This window comes from Pongo abelii, chromosome 10 (assembly GCF_028885655.2).
Source record: "Pongo abelii isolate AG06213 chromosome 10, NHGRI_mPonAbe1-v2.0_pri, whole genome shotgun sequence".
Lineage (NCBI taxonomy): Eukaryota > Metazoa > Chordata > Mammalia > Primates > Hominidae > Pongo > Pongo abelii.
In genome coordinates, this window is record NC_071995.2 from 95155866 (window position 1) to 95169912 (window position 14047).

Sequence of the window (14047 nt, forward strand, 5' to 3'; positions counted from 1 at the left end):
TTAGAACAGAAGCTTAGAGTATATATGTGCTTCATATTTTCAAAAGATAAAAGAAGAAATTGCTTATATTAAATGAAACAGGCCATGATAATAACAGAATTGTTCAGAATTAGAGTTCTATTAAATTTTTTTAAAAACAGCTAAAATTAGATATTTAGGAGGGTTAAATAATGTTCTTGATTCCAAAGAAAAACAGAAGATACTTTCAGTGTGCAGGCAAATGTGGAGGGCTGGCTGTGGAAGTCTAACTTAAGAATAAGAGATATTCTGGAAGAGGAGTATAAGATTATAATACTGTATTTATACTGTACTTTTTCCATGTTTGGATATGTTTAGATACATAAATACTGACTATTAATGTTACAACATCACCTACAGCTTTCAGTATAGTAACATGCTGTACGGGTTTGTAGTCTAGGAGCAATAGGCTGTACTATATCATGTAGATGTGTAGCAGGTGGTACCATCTAGGTTTGCATAAGTACACTCTATGATGTTCACACAATGACAAAATTCCCTAACAAAGTATTTCTCAGAATGTATCCCTACCTCTAAGTGACACATGGCTGTGTAGTTAAAACAATGAACAAGTCCTCAGTAACGTTGACTTGCATAAAAATTTTAAAATACTATTTATCAAAATGAAAAGCAGTCAGTCAGAGCTCCACAGAGCAGTGAACAGATCAAGGAGTGGAGGAGTTTAATTTATTCAATGGATGAAGGTTCTGCTGTGCATGGAGAAGAATGCTGAGATGGTGGAAAAGACTGTAGTCTAAATGTGACCTCCTCTCCTTCCCATCTCTTTCTGGAAGAACATAACCACCAGGTCAAGCACCCTGGTAGTGAGGGAGAGAGAGAGGAGAGGCTGTAGAGAAGAGATGTAGCTGGTTGGAAATGGAAGGCAGTCTTAGGCTTCAAGTTGTGGAGGATGGCTCCCCAAGTCCCTTATGGTCATTGATCAAAGGCTTCTAATTTAGGCAGCAAAACATTTGCCCAAACGAATGTCAACTAACTGGGTGATTCTTAGGATTGTTACAGCTGAACTGGGGTTCCAGACAACCATGGGATTAGGATTATCTTCATCAAAACTGGAGCAAAGGGACCAAGATGGATTTGGGTCAAGTTCCAACCCCTGGAACTAGCTATCCAGGCTTACCCCATCATTTCATTAGCCTTGCATAAATAAGACTCTACATTTTATTCAAGTTTTAAGATCCCATTTATCATGTTAAGCAGTTTTGCTGTACCTGGCTAGTACTTATGAAGAAATATAAATTCAAAAAAAAAAAGAAATTTCAGGAAAAATAGGCAAGTGTCAATAAAGGGACAGTGAGAGATTATAGTATTGGTAAAAGGTCAGCTCAGTTCCTGTTGGTTTTCAGAGGGCAGCAGTGGCTGGGAGCTTGCAAAAGATGGAACCAAAGAGATTGAAATCTGTTGGAAGCAAGGAAGCTTGTCTAGGGTTACTTTTACAGTATTCTTTGAGTTATAAGGGAAGAAGTGTCCATCGTTACTTTATTTTCAATCCCGTTCTGTTCCATCTACATCATGCCTTCAACTCCTCTTTTTCCCTATAGAAAGCCCTATGGGAGCTTTTATTATACGATTATAACATACAACATATTCTCTATTATACATTGTATAATACATTTTATTATTTTTTTTTTTGAGACAGAGTCTCGCTCTGTCGCCCAGGCTGGAGTGCAGTGGCGTGATCTCGGCTCACTACAAGCTCCACCTCCTGAGTTCACGCCATTCTCCTGCCTCAGCCTCCTGAGTAGCTGGGACTACAGTAGGCGCCTGCCACCATGCCCAACTAATTTTTTTTTTTTTTTTTTGCATTTTTACTAGAGACAGGGTTTCACCCTGTTAGCCAGGATGGTCTCAATCTCCTGACCTCGTGATCCACCCGCCTCAGCCTCCCAAAGTGCTGGGATTACAGGCGTGAGCCACCGCGCCCAGCCTATACATTGTATAATACATTTTAAAACTTATTTATTCAGTCTCCTGCAAATAGGCATTTAAATTCTTCCTGATTTTTTATTATTATAAACAGTGCTGCAAAGGACATTCTTATACATGTGTCCTTATGCATGTGTGAGAGTTTCTGTAAATATACAGGGCTGTAGTTTCCAAGATATGAACATTTTAACATTACTGGATATTGCTAAGTTGCTCTTAAACTTTTATCAATGTTGTGAAAAGTTTCTATTATTCAACATCTTCATTGACACTCACATTTTATGATATGATTTACACTTTGCTCTTCTGAGGGACCAGCTATTTCATGCTGAAAAGAGATATCACAGTCAAATTTATGCATAGGACACAAGCAGTTTTAGATATTCTTGTATACTTTCAGTGAAAACTTTAAAGACATACTACTTTGGGGTAGTTCTGCAAATTTTTGCAGGTCTTTTTGACTGACTTTATCTTTTTTATTAGGAGGAATGAGTCTCTACTTGGACTAATAAAAGTGAAACGTAAGGACAGTGCTTTGAATAAAAAAGCAAACAAATCTTTAAAGTTCAAAGCTGCACTAATGGAAATTGGAAGAGTAAGTTTCCTATGAGTTTTGAATTTTAGGTAATGAAATTAAGAGATTCATGTATCTAGAGATGATTGGCTACATTTAAACTCATTATAATATGAAACAGAAGGATATACTAACAAGCATAGTTTTATAATTATACAACTTTTAGATTAACATGTAGATATTGTTATAATCAGATTTTTTTGTCTACAGGGGTACTTCTGTTGCCTTTGATAATAATTTTAATTGAGGGTATAAACTACTGTATTTCAATGTCAAGAGATAAGCACTAGAATATGAATAAATTATACTACTGTGTTCAAAGTTTAAATTTAACTTGTAACATTTTATCTCCTCTATTAAGAGTGCAGAAATGCAACAAAGAATAAGAAGTAAAAAAAAGGAAACTCTAAGAGATTTCATTTTTAAAAATCCAGCTATTTCTGAAATGGTGGCACATGAAAGGTATTCACTAATTAATTAATTCAATAAAAGTTTACTTGGGGGTAACTATGTGTTGGGCATTATTTTGGGTACTAGGGATACACTGGTAGACCAGACAGGTGAAATCACTGCCTTCAAGGAACTTACATACTAATGAAAAAGGCATAGTAAACAAGTAAACACCTAAATAAACAAGACAGTTAAAAATAGTGATAAATGTTATAAAGTAAATGAAATAATATAGAATATTTGGCTTGGCATGAAGGTGGTGGCGGCAATAGTTTAGATAGGGTGGTTAGGAGAACAGATTGGTAAATTACCAGTGAATCTAAAGTTCTTGATTATAAAATATATTATGGCAAAATGTTTAGTTTCTGTTTTTATAAGTACACATTATAAGTACACATGTATAAGAATTTTTTATTCCTATACATTCTTTATATACCTTACCTTCATTATCTAATGTTTTTCTATACCTGTTTAGTGATTTTGATTTTAATTTACACCACATAGATATTAATAGAACCAATTCTGCTTTTTTTTTTTGCATTTGCCTACTATCTCTTTGATTATTCCTTCATTTTCTTTATTTAAATTATGACATATTTTAGATGGGTATAAAAAATAATATAACAACTATGCAACTTAACATGTAAAACCTTTCAAACACAGTTGAAATCCCCGTGTACCTGTCTTGGTATGCATTTCTGTTTTCCTTTATCCTGGAAATAATACTATGCCAAAATTTTGTGTTTATTATGCTGATGAGTGAATTCATATGTCAACCACATAGGTATATAGCCCCAAATAATGCATGCTGTAGTTTTTTCCAATTTGCTTTGGAAATTTGCTTTTTTTCTCTCAATATTATGTTTGTGATTTTTTGAAATGTCAGTTATACATGAGTCTACTTTATTAATTTCACTGCTGAATGGTATTTCATTATATACTAAATAAATATATAATAAATAAATTATATAATAGTATAATGCATTGTGTTTATTGTATACATATTTCTGTGTGCATAATACATACACATAAATATAAAGAACACACATAATTTAATATGATATATATTATATATTATATTATATATAATATATTATATAATATATAATTCATATAATATATAATATATAATTCATATATATTATATAATATATAATTCATATATATTATATAATATATAATTCATATAATATAATATATATCATATAATATATATTATACATTGTATAATAAATTTTTTAAATGATTTATTCAGTCTCCCATAAATAAACATTTAAATTCTTTCTGAATTTTCACTGTTGTAAACAATGTTCAAAGGACATTCTTGTGTATCTCTCCTTATGTATGTGTGAGAGTTTCTGTAGGGTAAATACACAGGGTTGTGGTTTTCAAGATATGAACATTTTAGCGTTACTAGATATTGCTAAGTTGCTCTTAAATTTTTACCAATGTTGTGAAAAATTTCCGTTATTCAAGGTCTTCACCAACACTTGATATTATTATCACATTTTTGTGGAACTATGTAGTATGAAATTTTATCTCGTTGTTTCAATTCTCATTTCTTTTATTCCTAAGGTTAGGCATTTTTTCATATTTTTATTTGGCCCAAGGGTTTTTCTAGTCTCAGGACTGCTTGTTTGTATCATTTGCACATTTAAAAACTTTTGTTTTCTTATTTAGTTTTATAAGTCTGGATGCTAATGCTTCTCCCAGTTTGTGGCTGATCAGTTCACATTTTAAAGTTTTTCAATAATTCAAAAATTTTAATTCTAAATGGAGTCAAACATATCAATCTTTCCTTTTATTGTTTTGGAAATTCTTTCCTAATCTGTGATAGTAAAGATATTCTCTTTGTGAATTTAAATTTTTGATTTTCACATTTAGGAATTTCATTAATTTGTTTTTGCGTATGGTGAGAAGAGTCCCCTTCACTCTCTTTTTTTAGTTTTGTTACAGGTATTCAGTTGGCCGGCACAATTTATTGAGTACTCTATTCTATTGTCACTGTTAACTTTATCACTGAGCAAGTTTTCATATATGTAGCTTTGGGATCTTTTCTCTGTTTGATTAGTCTGTTAACTTATTCCTGAGTCAATATCAAACCATTGTAATTACTCTAGCTTTAAATTGAGTTTTGCTGTCTGAGGAACAAGTTTCTCCAGAATATTCTTTTCCTTCACGCAAGTCTTGGGTATTCTTCCACAAAATGGAATGGTTTTTTGATTAATACAAAAAACTCTACTATGATTTTGATAAAGATAGAATTGAATGTATGTATTGGTATAGGAAGGTTTTTAAAAATTATTATTTTTTTTACACTGTTGTGTTTTTCTGTTAGTAGACAGATCACTTTCTTAGGTCTTTAATGCCTTTCAATAAATTTCTATGATTTTCTCCATAACCGTGTTATGTATCTTTTGTTAGATACATCAAGGAACTGTTTTTTGATATTAGTGTAAATGATATTTTAAAATTACATTTTTGAATTTTTCTATTCTTTGTATAGGTGTATAGTTGATTTTTTTGCATACTGATCTTCTAAACGACTTGATAATTTATTTGTAGATACAGTTTTTTGTGTGTGTGTGGACAGTCATAATCTGAAGAGATAATGTTTTGCTTATTCTTTTCTAATGCTCCAGCCTCTTCTTTCCTTTTCGTGTTTAGCCTACAGGCTAGGACTTCGAGTTTAATCAGGAAAAGAGTTTGTGTTTGTGGACATCCTTGTTGTAACATGCATATTTAAAACTTTTTTATTTCCAGATAATTATAGATTCATGTGCCGTTATAAGAAATAATACAGAGAGATCCCATATACCCTTCATCCAGTTTCTAATGATAGCTGTACAACTATAGTACAATATCACAACCAGGAAATTGACATTGATATAATCCTCTGACCTTATTTGGATTACAGCAAGTTTGCATGCACATGTGTGTGTGTTTGTGTGTCTGTGTGTGTATTCTATGCAATCTGTAGAATTTGTATGACCACCATAGTATGTAACCTTTTGAGGCTGGCTTTTTGTTTCACTTAGCATAATTCCCTTGAGAGTCACCCAAGTTGTGTGTATCCACGAGTTCACTTATTATTGCTCAGTAGTATCCCATGGCATAAATGTTCCATAGTTTACTACCATTTACCTATTGAAGAGCATTTAGATTGTTTCCAACCCAACAGCATTTGACTATTAGGAATAATGCTGTGATGAGCATTCATGTGCAGTTTTTATATAAACACAAATCTTCATTTCTGTGTGATAAATACCCAAGAGTGCAATTGCTTTGTCGAATGTTAAGCATGTTTAATTTTGTAAGGCATCCTCCACTCTTTTGCAGACTGGCTGCACATTTTTACATTCCCATCAACAGTATATGAGTGATCTAGTTTCTATTCATGCTTTCCAGCATTGAGTATTATTACTGGTTTTTAAATTTTAGCTATTAAAATAGGTGTGTAGTGATATCTCATGGCCTTAATTTGCATTTCCCTAATGGCTAATGATAGTGAACACCTTTTTTTTTTTTTTTTTGAGATGGAGTCTCACTCCGTCACCCAGGCTGGAGTGCAGTGGCGCGATCTTGGCTCACTGTAACCTCCGCCTCCCCGGTTCAAGTGATTCTCCTGTCTCAGCCTCTTGAGTAGATGGGATTATAGGCATGCACCACCATGCTTGACTAATTTTTGTATTTTTAGTAGAGACGGGGTTTCATCATGTTGGTCAGGCTGGCCTTGAACTCCTGACCTCATGATCCACTCGCTTCAGCCTCCCAAAGTGCTGGGATTACAAGTGTGAGCCACTGTGCCCGGCCAAACATCTTTTTATATGCTTACTTGCCATCTGTATATCCTCTTTAGTGAAATGTCTGTTTATGTCTTTTGCTCATTTTCTCATTGGATTGTTTTTATTTTTCTGTTGAATTTTGAGAATTCTTTATATATTCTAGATACAAGGCCTTTGTTGCATATGTTATTGGCAAATACTTTTTCCCAGTATGTGGCTTGTCTTCTCATCCTCTTCACAGATTCTTTTGCAGAGCACAATTTTTAAATCTTGATGAGGTCCAGCTTATCAATTTTTCCTTTAATGGGTTGTGCTTTTGGTGGCAAATCTAAAAACTTTTTGCCTAATCGTAGGTCCTTTTTTTCCCCTGCTAAGTTTTATAGTTTCATGTTTTCCATTTAAGTTGTGATTCATTTTGAGTTAATTTTTTCATAAGATGTGAGGTTTAGATTGAACTTCATGTTTTTACTTGCGGATATCTAATTGCTCCAATGTCATTTCTTGAAAAGACTATCCTTCCTCCATTGAATCACTTTTGTACCTTTGTAAAAAATCAGCTGGACGTATTTGTGCAGATCTATTTCTGAGTTCTGTATTCTGTTCCATTGATCTATGTGCCTCCCTCTGCCAATACCACATTCTCTTTCTTGATTATTGTTGTTATAGAGTAAACCTTAAAATCAATTAGAGTGATACTTTGCACTTTATTTTTTTTACAAAATGGTTTTAGCTACTCTAGGATCTGTACCATTTCATATACATTTTAGAATAAGCTTGTCTGTAACACGAATTTTAAAGATCTATTTCTTGTACCATTTCATATACATTTTAGAATAAACTTGTCTATAATATGAATTTTAAAAATATATTTATTATGTCCCTTCTAAGTACCATATTTGCTTTGGGATTTGGGATGAAGCCCTTTATCACATTTGGGAAATTGTTTTCCATTTTTTATTTTCTAAGAGTTTTGTTATAAATTAAGTTTAATTTTGTCGAATATTTCTTTTTCGTTGATTTTTTTCTTCTTTAATATGATCGTGCGATAAACTACATTATTACATAAATGTTAAATGATGTGTAGTATCTTTTTGCTCATACCACTTCTGACACAAACCACGTGGTGTTTTCCAGCACCAATCAATTCTCCAGCACCAGTGGGGCAGCCCCATATGCACTTCATGGAATTTCTCCTTAGGATAACATCCTGTATAACTATAGTACAAAAAGACAATTAAATGCTGACACTGTCGACGTAGAGTTAGCAGCACATCCCACAAGTTAAAGGGCTTGGTCCCACAACACTGCCTCCACTTCAGAGGCCACTCACAAATGTGATACCCGGATACCCACACTTCTGCCTAGCTGACTATAAATTCAGAGATTGCCTCCTCAGGTTTGAAAACTTGCTACAATAGCTCACAAAACTCAGAAAAACACCTTACATGTTTACTAGCTTAATATAAAAGATACAAATGAACAGCCGCATCAGAAGGTACATACCAAGGGCAAAGTCCAGACGGCTCCTGAGCACAGGAGCTTCTGTCCCTGTGGAGTTGGGGGCATCACCCTCTTAGCTTGTGGTTGTACCTACCTGGAAGCACCCTGAACCTCCGAGTTCAAGAGTTTTCATAACCTGGCTTGCAGCCACCCTCCCCTCCAGAAGGTGGGAGGGGTGGGGCTGAAAGGTCTCACCCTCTAATCATGTGTTTAGTGATGATTAAGATAACCTATATCCTGAGGCTATCTAGAGGCTCTACCTTGAGTCGCTTCCTTAGCATAGACTTACATAGGTTCCACAGGGACTTTCTGTGAGTAACACATTTCTTTCACTATGGAAATTCCAAGGGTTTGAAGACCTCTCTGTGCCAGAAACCAGGAGACAGGTACCAAATATGTATTTTTATTATACCATACCATCCCTGCACATTTTTTACTAACAGATCCAATTTCTTTGAGATTACTATGTCTCTTTGAGTCTGTAATCTTTTTTGAGTTCCTTTTGATGAATTATATTTTTCTAAAAAATTGTCCATTTTATCTGTTTTCATATTTATTCATAAAAAGTTATACTCTCATATTAACTTTTGACTCTCTGCTATATCTATAGTTACATCCTGTGTTTCATTCCTAAATTCATTAATCTTTGTCTTCTCTCGTATTTTTGTCATTTGTTTTGCCAGAGGTTTGTCTATTTTTTAGTCTTTGCAAAGAACCAAATTTTGTCTTTGTTGATCCTTTCTATTGTCTTGATTTTCTTTTTCATTACGTTTGCTTTTATGTTTATTACTTTCTATCTTCCTTTTAAAAAACAGCTTTATTGGCAGGCGTGGTGGCTCATGCCTGTAATCCCAGAACTTTGGGAAGCTGAGGTAGGCAGATAACAAGGTCAGGAGTCCGAGACCAGCCTGACCAACATGGTGAAACCCCGTCTCTACTAAAAATACAAAAATTAGCTGGGCGTGGTGGCACATGCCTGTAATCCCAGCTACTGAGGAGTCCGACGAAAAACAAACAAACAAACAAAAAACAGCTTTATTGAGATAATAAGTCACATGCCAACAATTTACCCCAGTGACATACTTCAGTGGCTTTTGTTACAGAGTTTAATCATCACCTCACTCAATTTTAGTACATTTTCATTTACCCAGAAAGAAACCCTGCACCCCTTAACTGTCACTCCCTCACATCCAACTCCTTTCCCTCAGCTTGAGGCAACCATGAATCCGCTTCCTGTTTCTACAGATTTGCCTATTCCGGCTGTTTCGTGTATGTGTAATCATATAATATGTGGTCCTTTGCCACTGACTTCTTTCACTTAGCATCATGTTTTCCAGGATCATCCACGTGGCATGTCTCAGTATTACATTTGTTTATTGCTGCATAATATTTCATGGTATGGATATATCACATTTTGTCTATCCATTCATAAGTTGATAGACTTTTGGATCAGTTGATCCACTTTTTGGCTATTATAAATAATACTGCTGTGAACATTCATGTAAAGCTTTGGTTTAGACATATTTTCGTTTCTCTTGGGTACCTACCTTCTTTCTTTTGGCGAATTCCGTTGTTCCTTTTCTAACTTTCAAAGTAGAATGCTTACCTCATATAATCTTGGGATTTTCTTTTGGTGGAAATTGACAAGCTGATTATAAATTTTTGAGAAAAAAGTGCTACAGTTAGCTAACAACTGGAGAATGACTGTTGTTTTTAATCATGCATAGAGTATTTATACTATTGGCTCTAAAGCAAGTCTCAAGAAATTTCAAGTAATTGGAATAATATAAACCATATTTTATTACAATGCAATTAAGGTAGAAATCAATTTTTGAAAAGTTAACCAAAAAGATTCTATACATTTAAAAATCTGAAGGGGAAACTGAAAAATAATTAATGAGGAAAGATTGAAATTACATTCACGTGTTGCATAACATTTTGATCAATGATGGACTGCATGTACAATGGTGGTTCTATACAATTATAAAATCATATTTTCACCATACCTTTTCTATGTTTCGGTGTACAAATACCATCTTGTCATAATTGCCTACAGTATTTATTACCCTAATCTGCTGTAGAGGTTTGTAGCCTAGGTGTGTAGTAGGCTATACCATTTAGGTTTGTGTAAGAACACCCTATGATGTTCAAACAACAATAAAATAGCTTAACAAAACATTTCTCAGAATGTATCCCTGTCATGAAGTGGCACACACTGTACAATGGTAATTTAAAAACAAAGAACTTGCTGGAAGTATGGTTGGGATTGCTTTGAATCCAGAAAACATAAACATTTAAGTTTTCTTCTAAATATTTTAGCTGCATCATATATATATATGTATATATATGCATGTGTGTGTGTGTGTGTGTGTGTATATATATATATATTATATATATATATATTATATATATATATATATATTTTTTTTTTTTTTTTTGGTCATCCAGGCTGGAGTGCAGTGGTACCATCATAGCTCACTGCAGCCTCAAAATCCTGGGCTTAAGCGATCCTCCTACTTCAGTCTCCTGAGTAGCTAGGACTGCAGGCACGTACCACCACGCCTGGCTAATTTTTTTTTTTTTAATTGTAGAGGCGGCCTCGCTATGTTGCCCAGGCTGGTCTTGAACTCCTGGGCCCAAGTGATCCTCCTGCCTCAGCCTCTCAAAGTGCTGGGATTACAGGCATGAGCCACTGCACCTGGCCTGCATCCTACAATTTTTACTAAAATTGTTTTCATTCTCATTTAGTTCTATATGTTTTTAAATTATCTTTGTAATTTCTGTTTCTTGTGAATAGATCTTATATATCATTGCTTTGATTAATTTCTAGGTACGTTTTTGAAGCTACCGGAAATGGTTCTTTTAGAACTCTTTGTTTATTGATGGTATGTAGAAATAGAGTTATTTTTGTATATTGACTTTCCAATCCTTTTCCCCTTTTCCTTTTTCTTCCTTATTGTTCTGGCTAGGCCTATCAATACAGTGTTAAAACAAAAATGATGTTAGTGGGCATATTTGTCTGATTCCCATTTCATAGGGAATGCTTTCACGTTTTCAACATTTTAGCATTAAGAATGGTATTTGTGTCCCTATTTCCTTCAGTTCTGCTGTGATCTTGGTTATTTCTTGCCGTCTGCTAGCTTTTGAATGTGTTTGCTCTTGCTCTCTAGTTGTTTTAATTGTGATGTTAGGGTGTCAATTTTAGATCTTTCTTGCTTTCTCTTGTGGGCATTTAGTGCTATAAATTTCCCTCTACACACTGCTTTGAATGTGTCCCAGAGATTCTGGTATCAATGAATCCAGGAGCTGGTTTTTTGAAAAGATCAACAAAATTGATAGACCAATAGCAAGACTAATAAAGAAGAAAAGAGAGAAGAATCAAATGGATGCGATAAAAAATGATAAAGGGGATATCACTACCGATCCCACAGAAATACAAACTACCCATCGGAGAATACTATAAACACCTCTATGCAAATAAACTAGAAATTCTAGAAGAAATGGATAAATTCCTCAACACATACACTCTCCCAAGACTAAACCAGGAAGAAGTTGAATCTCTGAATAGACCAATAGCAGGCTCTGAAATTGAGGCAATAATTAATAGCTTACCAACCAAAAAAAGTCCAGGACCAGATGGATTCACAGCCAAATTCTACCAGAGGTACAAGGAGGAGCTGGTACCATTCCTTCTGAAACTATTCCAATCAATAGAAAAAGAAGGATTCCTCCCTAACTGATTTTATGAGGCCAACATCATCCTGATACCAAAGCCTGGCAGAGACACAACAAAAAAAGAGAATTTCAGACCAATATCCCTGATGAACATCGATGCAAAAATCCTCAATAAAATACTGGCAAACGGAATCCAGCAGCACATCAAAAAACTTATCCACCATGATCAAGTGGGCTTCATCCGTGGGATGCAAGGCTGGTTCAACATACTCAAATCAATAAATGTAATCCAGCATATAAACAGAACCAATGACAAAAACCGCATGATTATCTCAATAGATGCAGAAAAGGCCTTCGACAATATTCAACAACATTCTTGCTAAAAACTCTCAATAAATTAGGTGTTGATGGGACGTATCTCAAAATAATAAGAGCTATCTATGAAAAACCCACAGCCAATATCATACTGAATGGGCAAAAACTGGAAGCATTCCCTTTGAAAACTGGCACAAGACAAGGATGCCCTCTCTCACCACTCCTATTCAACATAGTGTTAGAAGTTCTGGCCAGGGCAGTTAGGCAGGAGAAGGAAATCAAGGGTATTCAGTTAGGAAAAGAGGAAGTCAAATTGTCCCTGTTTGCAGATGACATGATTGTATATCTAGAAAACCCCATTGTCTCAGCCCAAAATCTCCTTAAGCTGATAAGCAACTTCAGCAAAGTCTCAGGATACAAAATCAATGTGCAAAAATCACAAGTATTCTTATACATCAATAACAAACAGAGAGCCAAATCATGAGTGAACTCCCATTGACAATTGCTTCAAAGAGAATAAAATACCTAGGAATCCAACTTACCAGGGATGTGAAGGACCTCTTCAAGGAGAACTACAAAGCACTGCTCAATGAAATAAAAGAGGATACAAACCAATGGAAGAACATTCCATGCTCATGGAGGAAGAATCAATATTGTGAAAATGGCCATACTGCCCAAGGTAATTTATAGATTCAGTGCCATCCCCATCAAGCTACCAATGACTTTCTTCACAGAATTGGAAAAATCTACTTTAAAGTTCATATGGAACCAAAAAAGAGCCTGCATCGCCAAGTCAATCCTAAGCCAAAAGAACAAAGCTGGAGGCATCACACTACCTGACTTCAAACTATACTACAAGGCTACAGTAACCAAAACAGCATGGTTCTGGTACCAAAACAGAGATATAGACTAATGGAACAGAACAGATCCCCCAGAAATAATACCACATATCTACAGCTATCTGATCTTTGACAAACCTGACAAAAACAAAAAATGGGGAAAGGATTCCCTATTTAATAAATGGTGCTGGGAAAACTGGCTAGGCATATGTAGAAAGCTGAAACTGGATCCCTTCCTTACACCTTATACAAAAATTAATTCAAGATGGATTAAAGACTTAAATGTTAGACCTAAAACCATAAAAACCCTAGAAGAAAACCTAGGCATTACCATTCAGGACATAGGCATGGGCAAGGACTTCATGTCTAAAACACCAAAAGCAATGGCAACAAAAGCCAAAATTGACAAGTGGGATCTAATTAAACTCAAGAGCTTCTGCACAGCAAAAGAAACTACCATCTGAGTGAACAGGCAACCTACAGAATGGGGGAAAATTTTTGCAATCTACTCATCTGACAAAGGGCTAATATCCGGAATCTACGATGAACTCAAACAAATTTACAAGAAAAAAACAAACAACCCCATGAAAAAGTGGGCAAAGAATATGAACAGACATTTCTCAAAAGAAGACATTTATGCAGCCAAAAGACACATGAAAAAATGCTCATCATCACTGGCCATCAGAGAAATGCAAATCAAAACCACAATGAGATACCATCTCACACCAGTTAGAATGGCAATCATTAAAAAGTCAGGAAACAAGAGGTGCTGGAGAGGATGTGGAGAAATAGAAACACTTTTACACTGTTGGTGGGACTGTAAACTAGTTCAACCATTGTGGAAGTCAGTGTGGCGATTGCTCAGGGATCTAGAACTAGAAATACCATTTGACCCAGCCATCCCATTACTGGGTATATACCCAAAGGACTATAAATCATGCTGCTAT

General features: G+C 34.9%; 1 protein-coding gene across 3 annotated transcripts in view; it reads left to right on the forward strand.

Moving 5' to 3' along the window:
- Positions 1 to 14047, forward strand: part of CFAP54 (cilia and flagella associated protein 54) — a 386240-nt gene that overhangs the window by 142092 nt on the left and 230101 nt on the right. For all 3 annotated transcript variants that reach the window (XM_054527528.1, XM_063712226.1, XM_063712225.1), the window contains 2 exons: positions 2446 to 2557; positions 2898 to 2998. In XM_054527528.1, coding sequence (XP_054383503.1) covers positions 2446 to 2557; positions 2898 to 2998 — 213 coding nt within the window. The remainder of the gene's footprint in view (positions 1 to 2445; positions 2558 to 2897; positions 2999 to 14047) is intronic.